This window comes from Anticarsia gemmatalis, chromosome 6 (assembly GCF_050436995.1).
Source record: "Anticarsia gemmatalis isolate Benzon Research Colony breed Stoneville strain chromosome 6, ilAntGemm2 primary, whole genome shotgun sequence".
NCBI classification, from domain to species: domain Eukaryota; kingdom Metazoa; phylum Arthropoda; class Insecta; order Lepidoptera; family Erebidae; genus Anticarsia; species Anticarsia gemmatalis.
Window position 1 is genome coordinate 5,903,296 of NC_134750.1, and position 22,690 is coordinate 5,925,985.

The 22,690-nt window shown below is 32.7% G+C and overlaps 2 protein-coding genes across 2 annotated transcripts; both read right to left on the minus strand.

The window, feature by feature from the left end:
- Positions 1 to 5,989: 5,989 nt before the first annotated feature.
- Positions 5,990 to 8,596, minus strand: LOC142973591 (ommochrome-binding protein-like). Its single transcript, XM_076115445.1, has 2 exons — positions 8,478 to 8,596; positions 5,990 to 7,502 (listed from the first exon to the last, which is right to left on the minus strand). Exon 2 carries the CDS (start codon positions 7,500 to 7,502, stop codon positions 6,654 to 6,656), a length of 849 nt encoding a protein of 282 aa, XP_075971560.1. The 5' UTR covers positions 8,478 to 8,596; the 3' UTR covers positions 5,990 to 6,653.
- Positions 8,597 to 9,071: 475 nt separating this feature from the next.
- LOC142973592 (ommochrome-binding protein-like) lies at positions 9,072 to 11,288 on the minus strand. Its single transcript, XM_076115446.1, has 2 exons — positions 11,013 to 11,288; positions 9,072 to 10,173 (listed from the first exon to the last, which is right to left on the minus strand). The coding sequence occupies exons 1-2, from the start codon at positions 11,013 to 11,015 to the stop codon at positions 9,307 to 9,309; spliced, it is 870 nt and encodes a 289-aa protein (XP_075971561.1). The 5' UTR covers positions 11,016 to 11,288; the 3' UTR covers positions 9,072 to 9,306.
- Positions 11,289 to 22,690: the final 11,402 nt, after the last annotated feature.

The following is a 22,690-nucleotide window of genomic DNA, read 5'->3' on the forward strand; positions in this document are numbered from 1 at the left end:
ATGAAATAAAGAGTAAGTGATATGCGAAATTGTTATTCGACTCACATAATTTGTCGTCGTGATTTATACTGGACTATAAATTCAGCTGGTAAACTCAGATCCTCAATGGAATGTCTAGGAGGAACAAGGCTAGAGGCAATAACATAGTTTATTTTCACTCGAGGAATGGTATTCGAATTTAGTACTTTCAGTTCTAAGCCTGATTGTGAGAGTTATTTTCTGTTGAAGAGTATTTTTCCAAGCTCTTTCTTACAGTTTCTGCTTTTAAGAAAAATGTAAGACGGTATATAGGTTTTCTTAGTAAAAATATCCTATAACGGAGAGTAATGTTATAAAATGTTCGTTTTTAAGAAAACTTTTTTTACTTTCAGAATATGTGAACTAACTACTTATTTCGTTAAAATCTAAAAAAGTGACACATGATGTAAATTAGAAAGACAAATATCCATTAAAATTTAACTTAGCTATAATTTCTTAAAATAGAAAATATATGTGAGAGAGATTCCTAAAACTTCACAAAATAAAGGTTAAAAAAAACATAACACAATGTTGTCTATTACAAAATTACGTAACAGACAACATTGTCTTTTTTTATTTCACTCTAAAAATATCATAAGAGAGGCGAGATAAAACAACCATTCGTTTAAAAAAGGATATATATTTTCTTCCTAAGCCCTTATTAATACGGAATATCTTACAAGCAAAACTCGGCTTTCATCTAAAACGTAAAAATAAAAGTATCATTTAAAATGGAGCCCATAATTTTCCCTTATTTTAATAGGCCCGTGGCAATATTGCAAGGCCTCCCTCTGTGTTCCAAATATTGATTCACCGTACCGATGAATGATTTATTTGGGTGCTAGGGTCCTTCCGCTAAACAAAAAATGCCACGCTTCCACGGTTTTCGTTCACCTCTTTTAATTTAAAGTGTGGTCATAAGGCTTACTATATTTTTAATATTTGGGAGGTTAAGCGCTTCACGAGGCTTATAATATTTTTTTACGCAAGGTTTCCGTTTGCGAGCATTTGTTCATGGGTGATAATATTACTTACATTATCAGATAAATTATCTGCCTTCATTGAATATTTTCGACAAATATTGTATTAGCACTGAATAGTATGAGAATAACAACATAAAAAATATACTCCTGTGTACATTTTATGCTTATATCAAAAAAGATCTTACAACAAGTTACATTCCACGCACATGCAGTGAATCTATCAAAAACAAAAATGGAATTACGTCAATTGATGGTACAATTATCATTCACGCTCTTGAAATCAAATGATAAAATCAACCTTCAGTAAATTCAAACGAATAAGCAGTTCAGAAATCATAAATTTACGAACGCTTAACAAGAGCCCCGGCCGGCTCAACGAATATAAAATCACTCCATGCAATATCACTGTACTTAATAATTAATTTAAAATTCTCCTCTGAATTTTAATTTAAGCTCGATTATTACAGCTTACGTAATCCCGGAAAATAATAATATGTCGCATATTTCGTAAATTCATCCGTTAAATCTCTTTATCGAACATTCAAGTTAAATTATTTAATGTATAAGTACTATAAATTTAATATCACTCCGGAACCTCTGAAAGCTTTCGGCAGAAGCAAATTAATTTCACTCACACTGCTCCTCGACGCTACTATATTTAAGAGTATATTAAATCAGCTTTGATTAAACATAATTGCAAAGGCACTAAACTTCAAGCTTTGTAGCTCTTCTACCTTTCAGTTTTTCTTAGAATATTAAGTTGATTAAATATTATGTTAAGACAAGACACTTCAAGACAGGGTGAAGACTAAATTAAATATTGAATCAAGAACTATTACCCTTATACTCATTAGGGTACAGACAAGCCAGTGCACGGGAAAGATGAAAACTTAATTATAGGCCATATTAATGATTAAAAAATCTTGTGCTCGTAGACTTATATTTCGAATGTTTTTATCTTTCTTTTAGAAGTAAATATTTCAGAATTCGAAAGATAACATAATGTCTTATATATTTTGATGGTAGGTACGATATACGGTTTTTTTACATATTCTAAACTTTTTTTATGCACAAAAATGTATCTAGTATATTAAACATTTAAATTCTGAGACTCAAAATATTTTCTGGACTTTAAACAAGAAATTAGGTAAAATCATTTTAGTATTTCACGTCAAACATCAAACGACCTAATAACAGGCACCTAAACTAGAAGTTCATAAGTAATTCAAGTCATATTCAAACGTAAAATAAAGTACCTTATGATTTAATAATAAAATACTGGGGAAATTAATTACTTAGCAAATAAGAGCCCGCGAAGGGAATAAAGTATAAACATAGAGCTTTTTATTCCGCGCAATGGTATTATTACGAAGATGTCCGACGTTGTCTCGCTAAGCAATATCCTTGTTATTGTAAGAAATTAGTTCTTGTTTCTGAAACAAAATGCTTTTGTGAAAGGACTTAAATGCAGTACAAGTTTATTAGACGCTACTATTGATATAAAATATTAAATTACAAGACATTTTATCTTTTGTTGCTTTATGGGACTAGTAAGGTTATATTCTATATTGCATAAAGCTATTATTTTCATGAAAGTACATGGGTATTGTGCTGGATACAAGACACTCCTGCCTACTATCGATTAATGTACATTGATGATATTTGCTCAACTATTTGAGTAAAGCAAACTAGTAGATATATTGACGTGACGTACATATTTACACCAAATAGTTATATGGAATAGTACAATATAATAAAGGGCGCTCAAAAACGTACAGCAGGAAAATATTATTTATATAATTAACACTTAAAGCAATCTTGGCAATTGATCTAAATTAATATGTTACATTCAATTGCTTTAACTTGTAAATGACCGACTCTTACAGAATAACGTCCACACTGAGGGGAAAATACATTGAGCAATTACATTCGTACTTTATGTATCGATAGGACGTAAATAGATCTAAGTAACGAGCTTGTTCGGCCTTAACTGTGTTCATAAATAAACATTAACAGTTATTTGTTATTGCTAACACAGATTTATTCTTAAAGACTGATATCGTAGGCATACAACAGTATTGGTTCTTTCTCATTGACTTACAAAACAAGTGTTGATAGTCTCCAATCCCGTTTTCGTATCACGTACAAAGTTTACTTTTTTCTATCTTCTTTGTTGAATTCAATTACGAGTTACAGACATTGGCGGGGTAAACGCTTTCGCCCGAAATGGATGACTTAGTTTCCTTTCTTATTTCAAGTTCATAAAAGCTTCAACGAATGTTCCCTTTATCGAGATTTACGGAGTAATAATTTGTCGGGATTACGACTTTGTAACGTAGTTTTATTTGATTATGTGGATCTATTTGGTGAACTATGTTTTGATGATATAGGTTTAACTTTATATCTATAGAGATATAAAATTAAAGTATTGACTCAGAGACTGTTTTTATATTATACTAGCCGACCCGCGCAACTTCGCTTGCGTCACATAAGAGAATCATAATTTTCCCCGTTTTTGTAACATTTTTCACTGGTACTCTGCTCCTATTGGTCGTAGCGTGATGATATATAGCCTATAACCTTCCTCGATAAATGGGCTATCTAACACTGAAAGAATTTTTCAAATCGGACCAGTAGTTCCCGAGATTAGCGCGTTCAAACAAACAAACAAACAAACAAACAAACAAACTCTTCAGCTTTATAATATTAGTATAGATCTATGCTACTATATAATCTGATGCTCAAAGGACTTTATTATGCTTATCATAACATTTAACTGAAGATTTGTTAAAAATACTATAGAATGCTTACTTTGTGTCAAATTTCACGATACAAAATATCATTATAAGCACCTAGGTTTTCGGCCTTTTTATTTTTCTTTGCAACGTTGCCCATGCTAAGTAGTGTTTAAGCTGACAATCAACTTGCGAGTAGAATCAAATGTACAGTCCTACTACTCTAAACTCAATTATGAAGACTAACATGTCTTTTTGCGGGTCTTCTGCCTTTTTTAAGTCCGTTAAAATAGCTAACGAACCGTGAAATGAATTACAGAGCAAACGTTCCTTTGCCGCATAATTTATGCCACACGAAAGTTCGTATAAGCCGTAACGAAGCTCGCGCTAAAATCACACATGATCGAATATGTTATATTTTACAACTCACAATGAACTTCTGATTCATAAGGATTTTTATTGATAAAGCCACTTTTTATGCCATTTATTTTGAGTAGTTGATTTGTCCAGCTCCAAAATTATTGAATAAGATGACTTTCAGAAAAAAAATACTAAGGCTGCCGACTATATTATGTACTTTGCGACCAAAACCTGCATTCCTGAGTACTACGTCTAAAATGGTATTAGGCACTGCCATGTTCAATGTTTACTAAAATACTAATTCCAATAAATACCACAACATGAAGGTATTAGTTAATGCTGCAAAAACTTATCATACAAATTAATCCCAAACCAATCGAATAAATTTTGCTGTTATATAAAACCAGCATAAAGCAGACATAAGTAAAAATAAGTACACATAATGCTACTATTTGTATGCAATTAGAAACGTATTTTAGTGCAAATTCATCGGAATAAAGGGTATTTGTGTTATAAAACGCCATGAAAAGCATGTGGCGTACGGGTTGAAATATGACGCAATATCTTACCTGCCCTCTTTACTGCTTCTTACGATCGGAGCCCCGTTTATTAAGCCACTAAAGCCTTGTAAAAGAAACAAAATATGCCTCTTATTCTCATGAATTTAATATTACAGGTGTATTGTACCATTTTATCAGGAGTTACTACTCTTTAGTTAACTACTTCTTCTACATTGATATAAAATTATATGAAAAAATAATCTTTGAGTAATATTTATTATTATTTTAATTCTAAACCATATTTTTCTGCTTTTGTTATATTTTTTATACGCCTCACAGTGGAGTAACGTCAAACAAAATGTTGTATTAATCTGTCAAACATCTTGTGTTATACAGAAATACTTATTTTATTATAATATTCAAGACATATACATAAAAATTATAATCATGTTAAGGAAGCCATCAAAACTACAATTTTAATTGAAAGAGAATTTAATTGTCACGCCAGTTTCGTAGAATTAGTTGCATTGCAAACCTTATCAGTTGCAATAATCCTTATGATGCTAGTACTATTCGAATATATCAAAGTGTCAATATCATCAACGACTATTCCGAAAAGATCATTGACCTTCGCCAATTTCGTAAGTTTGTTATCGTCATCCATAAAATAAATTCCATTATTCGTCACCAAGTACAAATATCCATAACCATCTGATGCAATGCCGTTGACTGCAAAATTTGCTTTCTTGATAGACGTACTCCTAGTTTTGTCATAAACGTATAAACCTGATGAATTATAAAACAGGTAATTACCGTTATTTTTCACAGCTAACATGTTAACTTTTGTTTTATTTGCAAATTCTGGTAGTTCCTCTAATATACCATATTCATATTTGTAAACTTTATCTTCAGGAAAAGTTGTGAAGTACAGCGCTTCTTTGAAGAACATTTGTTGGATGCTTGAATTTGTTATATTTAGTTTTATTGCAGATTCAGTTTCATAGTCATATTGATAGATACCGTCTTCACCTCCCATATACACTTTATTATTGTTCACTACGATATCAACAGCAGTTGCAAAACCACCTTTTATTTCTTTAACATAACTATAATTCTTTGTATTTAAATTAAGGACGCCAATTTCAAACGTTGGTATGAGGCCTTTACTAACATTATGATATGGTTTTTGTACGGTATAACTAAAGAACAACGTATTTGTAATATAATCGATTGCTAAATGATAAGGTCCTTTAACATCGTGTAGTAGAATTTCTCCTTCATATGTCTCGTTACGGATCGTTATTATATTTTTACATTCAGAGCTATTAGTCGTTTCTGCAGATGTAGTAAAACTTAACATAAATATTTCCAATATAAAAATCTTCATCGGAGATATAATTTACAATTTTATTTTTACATAATCTGTGTTTTCCACTCTTCTTACCTTCTGATCTTGCCAAACCTTATTATTATTTCTGAAATGTATTTCATTTTATATAATATTCTGTTAGTATCACGTTCTCCACGACAGTCAAAGGTTTTCAAAACAAACTGCTTGCAAAAAACAAAAAAAGTATAATTAACTGATTAAACTCACTAAAAACACTTCATTCATTTATATTGCGAAAGAAACACGTATTACTATTACATAACACTGTATGCAACTAGAAATTTACGTACAATATCACAATCGGCGCTATTTCACGCATCGTAAAACACCCGCTGTGTGTTATTGTTATAGGCTGAACAAATATTCAGGACTTAATTTATTATACAAATATCTTTACATAAAATAAAACTAATCGAATTTATTAATCGTTGCTAGTGATTAAGGTAAAAAAACTTGTAAAAGTCTCTTCTTGTTTATTCGGTTTACAAAATTTTCCTTTCATTCTTACGTTTCTACGTACAGATATTATCATACAATATTAGACATAAAATTGAGTAATTTAATAAAAATAATCAATCATATAATATAAGTAGTTATCGGAAATCACTTAATTGGACTTTTAAATAGTAATAATAAAAGTACGATTTTGTAGAGTACGTATAGTACATTATATGTTGTGTTCTGTAAGATTGACAGTACAATCTGATTTTGAAGGAGTTATTCTGCGAACACTATTATCTGTTCCGTAAATGATAGCTCCAGTACCATCTATAGATACACCCAAAGTTGCTTTTTCAAATATTGCCAAACTTTTGATGACACCCTTTTTATCATCAATGTAAAAAATACCTCTTGGTGTTGAAAAGTACAAGTCACCACCAATATTAGCTGTGAACTGATTCACTACATAATCACCGAGAAATACAGACTTCTTAAGAGTTTTGTCATAAGTGAACAGTCCAGAAGAATTAAAATATACATAATCTCCATTATTTTTCACTGCTAGTATCTTTACTTTTATTTCTTTAAATTCTGGCACTTCGGTAAACTCTCCGTTTTTATACAGATAGACCTTTTGATTTGGGTATGTAGTCAAATACAGGCCGTCTTTGTAGAACATTTGCCAAATACTGAGATCAGGACTGCTGGCAATACGAGTCGCGTTCTTTGTGTTATAGTTGAAGGTGAACAGGCCGTCGCTAGCTCCCAAGTATACAGTATGAGAATTGTCATCTACCGCTGTAACAAAACCTATTTTAATGCCGTCGACTAGTGCATAGTCATGGTCTTTCAAACTCAGGTATAATATTTTAAACGGGATAAATAAACTATATGAGTAGCTAACGAACAACGTGTTAGTATCATAGTCGATAGTCATATGAAAAGGACTAGGGAGGTCCTTTATGAGGATTTCTTCTTCATATACGTTTGTACCGATAGTTACACATTTTAGTTTCGATTTCGCTAAACCAGCCTCCGCAAACGCGAGCAATGTTACTGCGAAGAATATCTTCATCTGTAAAAAACACGAATCTGTGTTATTACGTGTTTAAAAACGTGTCAATATTATTTAATTCGATATTATCATATTAAATGTCTTGTTGTTGACATGCAACCGTAATCAAAAGGTTTCCTAGAATATGTATTATTAATATTATGTAAATTGAGTTATTGATAAGAATTGTCACAAATATAAGTAACTACTGCGTTCACTGATAGTCTGTCATCATTCATTTTAAATGTTTTGTACATGATAATGCAATTAACAATAAACAAAATCCATACTAATATTATAAAGCTGAAGAGTTTGTTTGTTTGATTGTTTGTTTGTTTGAACGCGCTAATCTCAGGAACTACTGGTCCGATTTGAAAAAATCTTTCACTGTTAGATAGCCCATTTATCGAGGAAGGTTATAGGCTATATATCATCACGCTACTACCAATAGGAGCAGAGTACCAGTGAATAATGTTACAAAAACGGGGAAAATTTTGACCCATTCTCTCTTATGTGACGCAAGCGAAGTTGCGCGGGTCAGCTAGTGTTTAATAATATTAATATGAATTTTTCCCTGAGTTGATTCATATACATTGGTATTTCAACTGGTATGTCTTAGAAAATGATTCACCTTACACCTAACCCAGTTACTTCTTATTTTAATAACTTATTTTCCCTGTAAATAATGTGTGCGCTAAACTCAAGCATATTTAAATGATTCTTCAATGCAGGTCAATGACCTTTCCGTACCAAACGGTCGACACTTTTCTATTAGTTTTGAAGTGCACGTTTGTCAGAAACTCTATATTGGGATTTTGGTATTTTAGGTTAGTTTTCGTTAAGTTTTGTTTGTAACATTCTATTCACACGATTTCATAATAATATACTGTACTAACTATTATAACTCTACCAGTGCTATAATGCCGGACTATAATTAATATACAATGCATCTCTAATAAACACAAATTATATAATCTAAAACATCTTGGTACATACCGTGGAAATTGTAGATCCTATTGGGCCGAAAACAAGACTTGCCTCCAATAATTCTAAAGTAACAATGAATATCAATAATTTCCATAATGTATCCTTATTCGTAACAATTATTATAAAGGTTCAACCGAGTTATCATAGGTGACAGGTCCTTTGGTGCTATTAAGAATGTTGATGATTAACATTTAAAATATGTCATTATGTCCTTTAATAATATTATCAAAAATACATCTTTGGTAGTGAAAGATATTTCTGAAACTACAGAACTGTTTTGAAACAATCTCCAGTAGAAATTAGAAATATTCATATAAAACATTACGAAAATCAAACGTGCCAGTTTATTTTTTAATAGATTTCGAACTAATGCTCGTTTTGTAATGAGTGAAATATTTCCAATCGCATGTTTATTTCCCGTTACTGGACTTGCTTACTATACTTTTACAAAATTACTATCAGTTTCGGTCATTAAGTTTTATATAAAATACTGTAAATTCATTCTAATGTTAAGTAACACGTATTAGGTTTACATAACACTGTTTGACTAGAAATGAATTGAATTTATTAATCATTGCTAGGAGGTAAAAGCAAAAAAACAAGTTATAAATATCCTTTCACGTTTATTCAAGTTTTACATTTCTTTTTTATATAATTTTAGGAAATCTTTACTTTAAGTAAGTGATAATACAAAGAAATATTATTTTGTGTGTCAGTTAATAAAATTAATACATTTATACAAGTGTTATAGCTATCTGAGATTACATAATTATCCGCGCAGAGTTTGAACGGTTTCAAAATGAGTTTTTTTTCAGTACGTAATTATAATATTTTATAATTAAACCTCGTTTTCTGTAAGATTTAAATCTGTATTAACAGCACAATCTGCTTTTGTAGGCCTTAGTCTGCGAACACTATCATCTGTTCCGTAAACGATAGCTCCAATTTTATCTACAGCTACTCCATAAATGCTTTCAAACATTGCCAAACCCGTGATCGCACCCTTTTTATCATCAATGTAAAAAATACCACCTGGAGTTGAGAAATACAAGTTTCCATCAATATCTGCTGTGAACCCATTCGCTACATAATCACCTAGGAATACAGTCTTCTTAAGAGTTTTGTCATAAGTAAAAAGTCCAGACGAATTACAATATACGTAGTCTCCATTATTTTTAACTGCGAGTACCATAACCTTTATTTCTCTTAATTCTGGTACTTCAATCAATTCGTCACTTTTATAGAAAAATACCTTTTCGTGTGGGTATGTAGTAAAGTACAGGCCGTCTTTGTAAAACATTTGCCAAATACTGATATCGGGAAGGCCGGCAATACGAGTCGCGTTCTTAGTGTAGTAGTTAAATGCGTACAGGCCATCGTTACCTCCCATGTAGACGGTATGAGATATGCCATCTCCACCTGCCACCGCCGTTGCAAAACCGGAGTTAATGCCATTCACTAAACCATGCTCGTGCGTTTTCAAATTCTGGTAAACAATTTTAAACGGAATCGATGAACTATATGAGTAGCTGAAGAATAACGTGTTTGTATTATAGTCGATGGCCAATTGGTAGGGACTAGGAACATTATTCATAAGGATTTCTTCTTCATACACGTTGGTGCCGATAGTTATACATTCTTTGTTTGGTTTCACTAAACCAGCTTCTGCAAACGCGAGCAATGTTATCGCGAAGAATAACTTCATCTGTAAGAAAAAAGTTTGTTTGTTACTACGTTATTAAAACGAGACAATATTATATGTATACTTAGATATTATCATGTTGAAGGTCACGTTGTTTGACATAAAACTTTAAAGCCCACTCTACACGTCGACAGACGCATCTAAAGGCATCATCTTAGTAGTACATTTGAGTACACGGGGAGATTTAAGAGTCATACGGGCTTTAGAATATATATATATAACCTAAACTGAGTTATTGTTCAAAAATGTTACAAACATATAAATGTAGATGACTACTGCGACCACTAGTATATGTTATCGTTAATTTTAATTGGGTTACTCATTATAATGCACTTAAGAATTAAATATAATATGATTCACTTTACACCTAACCCAGTTATTTCTAACTTTATTAATATATTTTCCCCCTATGAGTCCCGCGGCAATCTCAAACGTATTTGTTAACCAAACTTCCTAATTTGAACACTATGCTATACATTGTTTTATCTCTTAGAATCAAGTGTTTAATTCGTTAAGTTAAAGCAGCAATGTACTGAGTAGTGACCATCAAACTAACGTACACTTGTTATCAACTGAGATACGTAATACTCAAACTCGTTGCCATCGAAATTAACCTCTCTATCGAACTTAAACGTCTTACGATATGATAATTAGGTACGATTTTTAACACACAAAAGCAGCATTTGAGAATAGAAAAACAACTTCCGAAACTGTCAAACAAATTATGAACTTAATAACAACAAATTTTATAACCTAACTCGGTCTAATACTCTAATCAACACCAACATGTATCTAAGTTTATCTCTATATAACAAATTCAATAAAATAATATTGGTACGTACCATGGAAATTGGTGATCCCGTTACTTTAATTTGTGCCGAAAACAAGACTTGCCTCCAATAATTCCGAAGTAACAATGAATATAAATATTTTTATCCTTATTCGTAATATAAAGGTTCAAGCGAGTTATCATAGGTGACAGGTCTCTTGACACTATTTAGAATGTTGATGAATAATATACACATGACGACATTATGCACTTTAAAAATATTACCAATCTGTCATGAAATATTAATTGCTAAAGTTAATAAAAATGCTAAAATAAACAACTGAACCAAACTTAAAAAAATGTATATTTGGACCAAATGACAACTATACCGCGACTAACAAAACAAGAATCACGTAAATCGGATCAGAATCTCGGCGTAATTGGTGTGTACATACTAAAAAATACATACCGACTACAGTGACAATATTAGTTATTAGAAGTGACAAATAATTCCGAAACTATGAAATTGTTTTGAAGTATCAAAAGAGGTTAGAACCAAGTAAAAATTTGGAATAAACATTTTGAAATATCAACATGTCAAAATTAAGTCTCAGGTACTTTTTAAACAGGCTAGTTTTAAAAAGTATGCGTTTTGTATGAGCGGAGATTTCCAAACTTCTTTTGTATTACGCTGACATCATAATCTTGTTGTTTTTCCTTTGCTAAAATCATCATCAGTTCGTAATCGTCGTCAAATAAAACGATTTTCTGGGATGAAGATAGTAGAAAAATAAACGATTTTACCATCAAAAAGTAAAGATAATAAACAAGTCAATAGCTAGACCCAAGGTTGTAAAGCCGACTTACCATAGAGACAGCGTTTGTAGGTAATGAAGCGTTCAAGAACGGTGGCATAAAATCGACTGCGCGCGATAATATAGTAATTTATGGCACCATATTTCACCCAGCATGGTCCGGTGGGACCCTTGTGATGACCACTACTGTGAATCCGAACTGCAAGAACACGACTCCGCTATATTATGCAACGGCTATTATAACTCTCGACTCTCGTGGAATGTGTGCTTTTAGGAATAAAAATTACTTCGAGTAATAAAACTGAAAATCGTAATTTTTTGGGTTGGTATTTTACTTAAAAGGGACAATGTTATAAACGGTATATTATTATGTATATGTTTGTACATGGGACAGACGTAAGTATGTAGTAGCATAATTAGTGCAAGACATGTAATTGATCCAGTCAAAATTATTACATGCTCCCTTGAAACGTGTTGCATAATATGATTAGACCTCAATATTGAATGCAATACATCTGCGGCTATTATTCTATAAATCAAAGTAATTTACTGTAGGAAATGCTATCGAACCGAGAGAGATGTATTGTCTCAAATAGAACACAAATCATCGGGATATTTCTTCATAGACAAATATGTGTTCCGTGCTCTCTCATCCATCATGAGTTGACAACTTATGGGTGCACTCCGGGTTGAGCACTCGAGTAACAAATTGTCTGCAAATCACTTCTAGTTTTATGTACAATCTCTGTTTACTGTAGATTGTTTGTTCTTGTTTTCGATTTTAGAAGCACACAGATATTTGTTACAGGTTTTGGTAAATAGAATATTAGAAAGGCTTAAAGGTAAAGTCCAAAGTTAAAATGCACAGAAAGACTGAAACGAAATCACGAATACTGATGTAAACGCGATTACTTTTAGAGCTTTGGATTTTTTTTATTTACAACAAGGTAATTGAAACTTAATCATTTATTTAATCCTAACAAAAATACTAGCTAGTGACGGTCATTTCAAGCAATCCATACAAAAAAAGGGTTAAACAAAAAATCCTTATTTGTCTAGTCAAAATCTATTAGGTACTTAGTACAAAATCTAGTACATTACGTACTTGAAACTAGTAGGAACTACGCCGCCCGTTTACGACCTAAACAGCAGGTGGACTGTAGCAATAATAGCAAATTGTCAGCATAGCTATTCATTGATATCAAATGTGTCAGTAAACAAGTCCCATTGGCGCAGTGCAGTCGAAATGTAAATCTAAACGCAGTTGCAATTAAAGCCTGCAATAAAATTCTACAATAGAGAGTTTTATCCAATTAAGGTAATGAAAACTAAACGTTCAATAGGAATAGGAAAAAGTTAGTACAAAATATTTTTTTCAATAGTCACGTTTGTAACTTTTTTTTAGACATATGGATTAGTTAGTGGCAAATCGTTCACTTTTTGGTTTAGTTCGACAGTATAAAGTAGTACCGTGGATTTTTTATTGTACCGATGTGCTGAATAGGTTCCGAGTACAATTTTACGCTTATACTAAGAACTTGCTTATTTACTGACTTTACTAACTTTACTGAAATGTTTTGTTGTATCGCGTAAAAAGATTAGTAAATTAGAATACACAGCTAGTGGGTAAGTGTTGGATTACCTTTCCGAAATCAAAATGACATAAACATGTAAGTACTACTTTCTTTAAACTTTAGTAGTTAATTCTATCTTAAAATTGCGAACCCAACCGTAGATCCGATGACATAGAAATTCAAAATCTTATCCTCACTATAAATTGTATTCCCTCATAACTTTTATCAATTTCATCTAACAGGAGACTAGCAAATAGAACATTAATTCTTATATAAAATTTAATATCACATTCAATTTGCTTTCTAAAATAATATCCTACGAATAAAATTAATGATCACTTGGCTACTTCAAATTCATGACGCGGCGTCCACTGGGGAGTGTTTGCTTCTGACACTTTATGGTATTAAAAATATATCATTTTATACTCGGAGTACCATGGATTAGTGGGCTATTAGCTTCCCCTTTGGGATAGATTACGTGCATCATGTAAAATGTCCCTGAACTATACTAAATCTTGGGTATGATGGCCAATAGCCCGATTCTCTACAACTATCGACTACCGACAAACGAGCTGTCATCGAGAAATTTTGTATGAAAATCTGATCAGCGCCTCTGGCGGATGTCGTAGGAAACATTTTGGCAGTACATTCTAAATGTCAAAATTCGATAGCTAGCCGGTTGTCGGTAGTCGATAGTGGTACAGAATCGAGGAACAAATACGGGTTAGTAATTGATTTTACGATGTCAGTGCAGTCGATTACGATACTATTTTCCGTTTTTATATACGACTGTGTGTTTTTTAAATTTAATATTCAATAGCAATGTATGTTCGGCAATCATGTGACATTTTTTTTTCTAAATCTGTTATTAGTTTAGTTAGTCTAACCGACTGAATATAATTTTCCATGGGATGAAAACCGTCAGAATGTCAGGTTTAACCGATACTGCAATTTGTAGGATAGTAATACTAAATTAAAAGTTTATGAATACACAATTTCGAAATGTTGATAACACATTAATATTATAATTATAGTGTCAATCTAATCATAACCCATGGACCAGTGCAAACTGTTGAATGGTTCGATAATAATGCTGACTAATCTAGCCACTGTATTAGCTTAGAATCACAATATTATTGCTTAGTCATCGAATTTACATAGCAAATATGAACACCATGACATGCATGCAAAATTTCAGCTTAATCGAATAGCCAGCAACTGCATCAATATCGTATTGTATTTTGCAAATTACTAGACTTTGACTACAATATTTTCGTCCGCATGCAAATATTGTCTGAGATTATCCAGGCTTTAATATATAATAAATCAGTAGGTTTAGCGAAATTAAGAAAAGTACTAACATAACGTTTAATATGCGTCTATGTGTACCTACAAAATTGTAAAATATTTCTGAACGTTAACTTTGGCACGTTCAGAATGCCCAATGTGCCACAACATTCAATTTTTTTAAACTAAAACACCTCAACTATAAACTAAACAAAGGAATGGGAAATGCTGAACTTAAAATACAGGCTTTGAAATAGAACCAGTACACGTTATCAGAGTTCCGACACATCAGCAATATGTTTATACAATAGGAACAAACTGGAACAGAATGAAAATCGATGTTTCCAACAAATCGGGGACGCTTCCACTGTGTCGATTTACCTTCAAATACCAGTAGAATTTAAACATAGATTCTTCTAGAAAATCTTCGGATGAAACTTGAGTTTTATTTTCTGTAAATCGGTCTTCGATTTTACAAACATGACACACCATTTTTCACTGGCAACTGAGGTAATTCCCTGAGATATTTATACGTAACGGAAAATACTTAGTACCTATTCCTAGTAGGTAACTTATTTCAGAAAAATGTATTGAACTTGTACTTTTTTACAAAATGTTTATAGCTTTGGAGGATCACAATTTATTGCCATTAGGATAAAATTACTTTCTTTCATGTATGTAGGATATTGTATGAATATTTTAAGTAAACCATTGTAGATTGGTTTTTATTTTTATTTTATTTATATCATCATCAGTCAAAAGCTGACTAAACTTACACGAACACTCGCTATATACTTATTTATTTAGTGCTAAGAGCTAGATTGATATCGCATGTTGTAAATTTCTCATCCTAGCACAATTTACGTGCAACAACGAAACAGCCATCACTCAACAGTTCATATAACAGCCCCATAAAATGTAATACGCCGCTATATACCATCACGTAGCCCATTGTTCTGCGTTTGTGATGCTAATCCACACTCTTTGATAGCTTTATGAATTTAAAATTAGACCGGGAAGAAAAAGTAATACAGTAAAAAGGACGTGCCGAGGTATGCCAACTTCCCTTTATAAGTTAAAAACCTTTTCATTACTGTGGCATTCAGAGTCGCGGCTCGAATAATTATTACGTGACGCGAATGCTCCTCAATAATTAGCGGGTGACACTAATGAGCGGCTGAAGCGTGGCTCCCCAAAACGTCTAATGGCAACACAATTATTCAATTAATTTTAACTTATCTTCATTATCTTATACAGAAAGATACGTATATTTTAAGATGAAAACAAATGAGACAAATTTATCCTGAGATAAAGTTAGGATTGTGATATTTTATTATTTGAACTTATCTTTTGTCTTAAAAGTGTTGTTTCACTAAGAAACTTGATTTGCTTAGTAGCAATAGTTACTAACAGACGATTATAAGTTTTTGTTCAACGGTATTTGTGAACGATATAAGTCACAAATTATTTCTGATGCTTTATAAAGAGTGGTTCTATAAATAATTGTAACATCCAGAAACATTAGCCTGATTTGAAAACTGACTCAACTAATAACGTCAAATATAACACGATTCGTATTAAATCTCAATGCAATCAGCATAAAAAAATAACTGCTAAGTACTAACAATCAGGCACTAAGCGTTTGTGAGTGTGGAAAATTTTCCAAGTGGTGTTGACGAACATTTCTCTTTTACTATTCCATTAACGCCCCCAATTATACGACCTACATTCAAATGAATGTCGTTTGTGATTACCAAATTGGCATTTTGCGGTAGTAGCACCTATTATACAAGAATTATAAAGTTTAACTGATCTATTTAAATCTGGTTTTTTGTGGTATCTTGCTAATTTATTATTGTAGGTAAGAATGGCGTTGGTACTAGTGGGCAGTAAAAGAACTACTACTTAAACAATAAATTTAACCCATTACTGTCCCACTGCTGGGCAAGGGTCTCCTCCCGTAATGAGGGAGGGGTTAGGCCTTGAGTCCACCACGCTGGCCAAGTGCGGGTTGGGGACTTTGCACGCCCTCAATAAATGTTTTAAACAAATTTTTAGGCATGCAAGGTTTCCTCACGATGTTTTCCTTCACCGCTGGAGCATGTGATAATTATTTCTAATACACACATAACTTCGAAAAGTCCTTGGTGTGTTGCCTCGGGTTCGAACCTGCGACCACTTGCGTGGGAGGTGTCAACTTATACCACTCGGCTATCACTGCTCTAAACAATATTATGAAAATATTTATGAAATGATAACATATTATTATTCACGCTTTTTGCCTGCTTATCTGCTAGATAGACTATCAACTGTTTGCCTATAAGCCGTGAAAACAGTCCTTGTTTTGATATTTTGCCAGACAATAGTAAGAATTAAGCAAAAGTATTGTCCGTTTACAAAATTATTATTAAGGATAATACTATGTAATAATAGGCAATACCATTTGGAATGCGTTCTGACTAAGGGATTTCTCTAGAAAAGTTACATAGCTTCTTTGTCACCGGACTTCACCTTTTTTAACGAGGCAATCACGCAAATGGTAATGAGTTTTTTCTTAGACTGTTTTATATCAAAGTTATTAACAGACTTCATCGGAATTATACCATAGCAAATTTGAAAATATAAATACGTGACAAATTACGGGTCCTCTAAACCAATTATTTGGAGAACACACTCTCACTCACACGAAAAAAACCTTTTACTAACAAATTTTCTTTCCACGATTAGGAACACTGTATATTTCACGTGAAACACATGACTTCTAAACTAGTGATACACCGAGTAAATTTCAAAGCAGCTACATGTTTACTCAAATAAAATATGCATTGTAAGCGAATGTGAGCATCTCAAGAAAATAACCGTGCGTGTTGGACAAAAGCTTTTAGAGAGCTGGCTGCATTGCATACATATTCGTGGGGTTAGGGACCTGACACACGGGCGCCGGTGGGCTACCGCGAACTTTATGTAAATACTACCTCCCTGTTACACTGCCATGTTACCGGCGGCGGTGCTCACTGGAATACGCCCTCTGTACCTTGTAACTGTACTAGCTATCGTTGTAAGCTTTGTTTGTGTGGTTGATACAAGTTTTGTGGACGTTAGACGCAAAAGTGTGAACAACTACTGCTGAAAAGGATTATTTTTAAATCTATAAAGAACTACATTTTTAGTCTCATTCATGAATAAAAACAAAACATTTGGTAAAGAAAATGAAATGAAAAAATATATTAGAAACGAAATCCTGCAGTATAAAAGTTCTTCAGTAATATAACATTTATAGCGCTCAAATTGGGTACCATTTTTCAGGCAGTATAAAATTAAATGTAGGACTTGCCCTTGGCGGTTAAGTAAGTGTGGTAGCTCTCTAACTTTCGAATACGCGACGACCGAGTACATTTTCATGAATCACATTTAAATGACACTCTCAGGCGATGAATGCCTTACACTTCGCCCCTACTCCGTGCTGAAATATTTATTTGTCTGCCGGCGTATTCAAATGTTTATGTACCGCTTCGAAGAGCCTGTAGCTTGCCGAGTGGTATCAGGCTTTTTACACGTATTTAAACACGAATGTATCCAAACCGCCTTTCAATGCTAAGGTATTTAACCTTTAGGAAGCGCTCGAGGAACTCAAGAGAAATTGTTCGATGTAAAAGTTTCAATTCAATATACCTAATACTTCTTTTGACGGCCAAATTGAATTAAAAATGAGTGAGCATTTCTTATTGTTCTTAGGAAGAAAAAGTATTGTGTAGCTTTCTCTCACTTCATAGGTCTGAGTACAAGACTGAGTACCACTCAATTGAAGGGAGTTCTTTGAACTTCGCGGCATAAAGAACTATTCCTCAGAGGGTTTTCTTTTTTGTCGTAGAGGAAACGCTCCGACAAGGATTGTGGGAAATGAAGACAATTTCCTACTCTGTACGGTCGTAACTGTTTTAGTTTCATTCAACACCCGTCTCTTACAAATGCTTGAAAACATCCCCCGTTGTTTACACAAAGTTGAATAAGATGCAGTGATCGCGTACGTTGAACAAAATGTGTTTACTTGTAGATTGTGAAGTTCCTCCCACGCAGATACAATAACATACGATTATTCGAAGTCTGTTTTCACTTGAAGTGTATTTGTCAACCACATGTTTACTCCGGGTAAACAATCACACAATCTTCAAAATATAACGCATTTCTATAATAAATCGTCGCGTCGTAGAGAGATTTTGTATGAACTTACAGTGTCGTAGGTAACAGGTTTGCATCGATAAATTCAGATAGCAGGCGCAGAATTCCAATATCGAGACTCCACATTACGAGTATTTACATACATAGCAGGCGCGTTTTCCGCGAATTCTTGCAAATTTGTAGTGAATAAAGAATGGGGCGCCCTCCACCATGCGAGTCGAGCATGTATGGACTCGATGTAACGTGTGAAGGAACAAGTCTGTACCCAGTAGCCGATGTAATATTTACGAAAGTCAACGAAGTATAAAGTATCATAAGATTTCTTGAAATTTGAAGCATAAACTTAAGTTTCTATCTATATTCTACGTAGAATTCTTAATCTGTTAAGATTTTACAAAGGTGGATTTCAAAAGAGATGACTAAGCAAATAATTATGTAGTTAAATATTAATCACCTTAACATAGTTGAAGCTCGTAATTCATTTATGAACTCTATCAAAAAGATATTCAATTTAAAAATTGTATTCATTCCATACTTCTGTTCTGAGCTAACGCCTTAAGTGCAGCCTAGAGTCTTGAGTAACCCGCTCAAAGAAATAAATGGAGTGCTGAAATAAATCTAGCGTAGACGCAATCAGAGCGTCCTCTGTCGGCAGTGAGCGATGCCTCCCACGTGAGCGCTTCCATTGAATTTACAGCCTTATTTTGCAAATAATAGCCGTGGACTTCATTAAGCCATAAATAGTCCTTAAACACCTTTATGGCCTTATAGTATTTATATGAAGTGGCCCCGCGAGGTCAATATATAAATAAGCTTTAAAGCCCAATTCCTGAAGCCTCTTCCATTAGGTTTAATGTTCTTGGTGTAATTTGAGACATCCAATCTCATCAACGTAGCGACGCTCGGAGTTTAATATTAGCATAAATATCACTGAATTTTACTTTGAATGAATATGTTTAATGAAATATCGTTTGAAGTACAATTTACTCTATTATTATAATAATATGAAAATTATCTTCTTATGAACCTTTTTTACGTCAAGCGATAGATCTCATTTACATAGAATAATATATATATAACATTTTAGTTTATATCTGCTGTTCTTGTCTGAATGTTTTTAGAAAGTTGTTAAACTCTAAGATCTAGGCAACAGAACGACAATCAAATAATATGTAGTTCCGCAGAAGAGAAATAGATATACAATGATAAAAATATACTTAAGCTAATTACAGTATGTCTTCTGACAGTTTAAAGACAAACTATGGGTCCATACAAAAGTATTAGATTTTGTTAAGTAAAGTTAAACGTCGATAAAAAAATATAAATACAATGGTTTACTCACAAAATCGATGTGCAAAACCGTTTCCAATAATTAAGTAAGGGTAGAACGAAAGTATTACTGACGGCGAAGCGTGACGCTTAAAATGTGATTCAAGGCCCAACGGAAATTACGTTTTTTCCAATTTTCCTTTCACAAGTACTTGTTTATTTTGGATTATTTATTGTACAACTCATACGATTCCTGTTTTGTCAGTTTGTGTTCCAATTCAATGCTGTTACGGAATTTGTTTGTCATGAATCTCTTTTAAATTCGCTTTCAGAAATTATTGTAGACTGTTCTACAATAAAATAGAACTAATTTATGTTGTATAGGTAATTGAGCCTTTGTGTTTGTATAAGTATTAAGATGTCATAAAGTTATGACAGACTTTAATTCTTTCCCAATAAATATAACCATTTAATATTTTATTTTAAATAAATGTAGGTGCGTCATACATAATAATATAGAATCGGCCCTATTGTTTATTACGTTTATCTTTGTAAATAACTTTTAAACGTATCTATTTATGTAGTTCACACATAAAACTATACAAATCACATTTCAAATACTTTTAGTACTAATGTTTTTTAAACAATATTAGCAAATAACAATTTTGTGTTACAGAACTATATTTAACTATTTATACCACTAAATATATAATTTGAATCATTTATTTACGACATGTTTTGTAGGAACGAAATAAAATAAGGAAGGTTAGGGTACCCATTCGATAACTAAACGCGACGGATAGTTTCCCACATAGGACAGAAACGTTTTGTTACTTTACCCGCATCCATTTACCAAAGTCCACCAAATCGGTAGGGCTCGTTTCAAAGAAGACTTCAATATCCTTTACGATGCATGGTTAAAATTCTATGCCGTTGTCCGCTAAAACAAATTTTCCTATTTAGACATGTAATTTGATTTCTTTTTTTTTCAAGATGAAACTGTATTGCTACTACTTATTCTAAGTAATATTATATACTATGTTGAATATGGCCAGTATTTTTTTTACATCTGCTATAACTAGCAAAGAAACAGTGTTATTATATTGCGGTCGTTGACCCCAAACAATTTCAGAATCGAATTATCTTACAAAGGTTTAATTCTACAATCAAATTAAAGTATTATTATCTTTTTGCGTTGCTATTAGCACTGGAGATATGTCAACGACTTGGACGAGTTCCTGGATGAATGTACGTATACAAATGTCCAGCCACAACAATTGACTCCAAGGGAGAGGCCTATGTTCAGCAGTGACGCAATAATTAGCTTTTTTAATTGCTTACACTGTTTACTTAACAAACACAGCGGAAACCCTTAAAAGTAAATTTCCTAGAGTGAAGTAAAGAAACTGCACATCCTCTTATGTTCACGTTATCACTCTGATGTCACTTTCCGTATATGTCACTACTATATTAACAGCTAACTTTTAAAAAAAATGTTTTAATAGCTCGACTCTAATCCCTAAAACTAATTCTATCAAACGATTTTATACAAATTTTAGATGCTCTTATCCACCGGCTGGTCCAGGCATTCGAATTTAAATCACGGTAATAACTTTGGAGGCAGGTTTATTTCATTTCAGAGTTGCGTATCTTAGCGTTAATTATTGGAGTCCGGCCGCTGATGAAGGTGTTCCAGCAGGCTTAATGGGCCGACGCGTAGCAACAACACTGGTTCAGCGCTTCTATTCAAATAAATTTATATTCTAGCTATATCAAGTGCGCCGTAATATTAAAATTTTCAAAGATTACAGATTTGAGGTTTGATAAACTGAAGCCGTTGAAATAAAATTTTGAGGCCTATGGTGGTAATGATGGCCTGTAATCTTGCAATGTGTTAAAGATATATTTATATCTCCGAATACTGTAATACATTGATACTACTTATAATTTCAATTATAATCAACAAATTTTTATACTCATGTTTACCTTTTTTGAGATACGTCTCTTCGTTATAGGACGTAGGTCAATTTTAGATCCTTCTTCTTTGAAACAGACTTAATAAATTAAATTATAGGTGTATTATGGTATAATAATAGTTTATTAAGTCCTTTTCTAGCTTTCATAAAATCCAATGCTGTAAAATACTATGCCATTTACATGTTCTATTTTTGTAAATTTCGTAACAGGTGGCCACGACAGTCCGCTTTGTCAAAAATGCGTTTGAATGTTCCCATATGAATATTGTTGGAAAAAAATGATAGTTACGTATATTCAAACCGCAAAAAAACTTTCTATTAAGATTTTTTTGATGAAAGTCGTAAAGTACACGTCACATCTCCGAAATTCTAAACAATAAAGGATATAATTATTTCAAACCCATAGGTAATATTTGTGGACTCTAAATCTTTTATTGATCAAAATGTTATGTGTGACAGGAATGGTGCTATATAAAATTTTATTGTAGTCTAGAACACTACGGTAGCTATAAAACAAACGCTAGCGCCAACGTGGCATATTTTATAGAATGATGTCTCTCTGTGGCAACTAAAACTAACTACCTAATCAGAGGGACAATGGCGACTATCGATTTTGAAATAATATTCACCTTTATGATATTCGGCTAAGGC

Bases quoted from the DNA above. Each gene is read 5' to 3' on its own strand.
- LOC142973591 (XM_076115445.1), bottom strand. From the start codon at position 7,502: ATGAAGATATTCTTCGCAGTAACATTGCTCGCGTTTGCGGAGGCTGGT.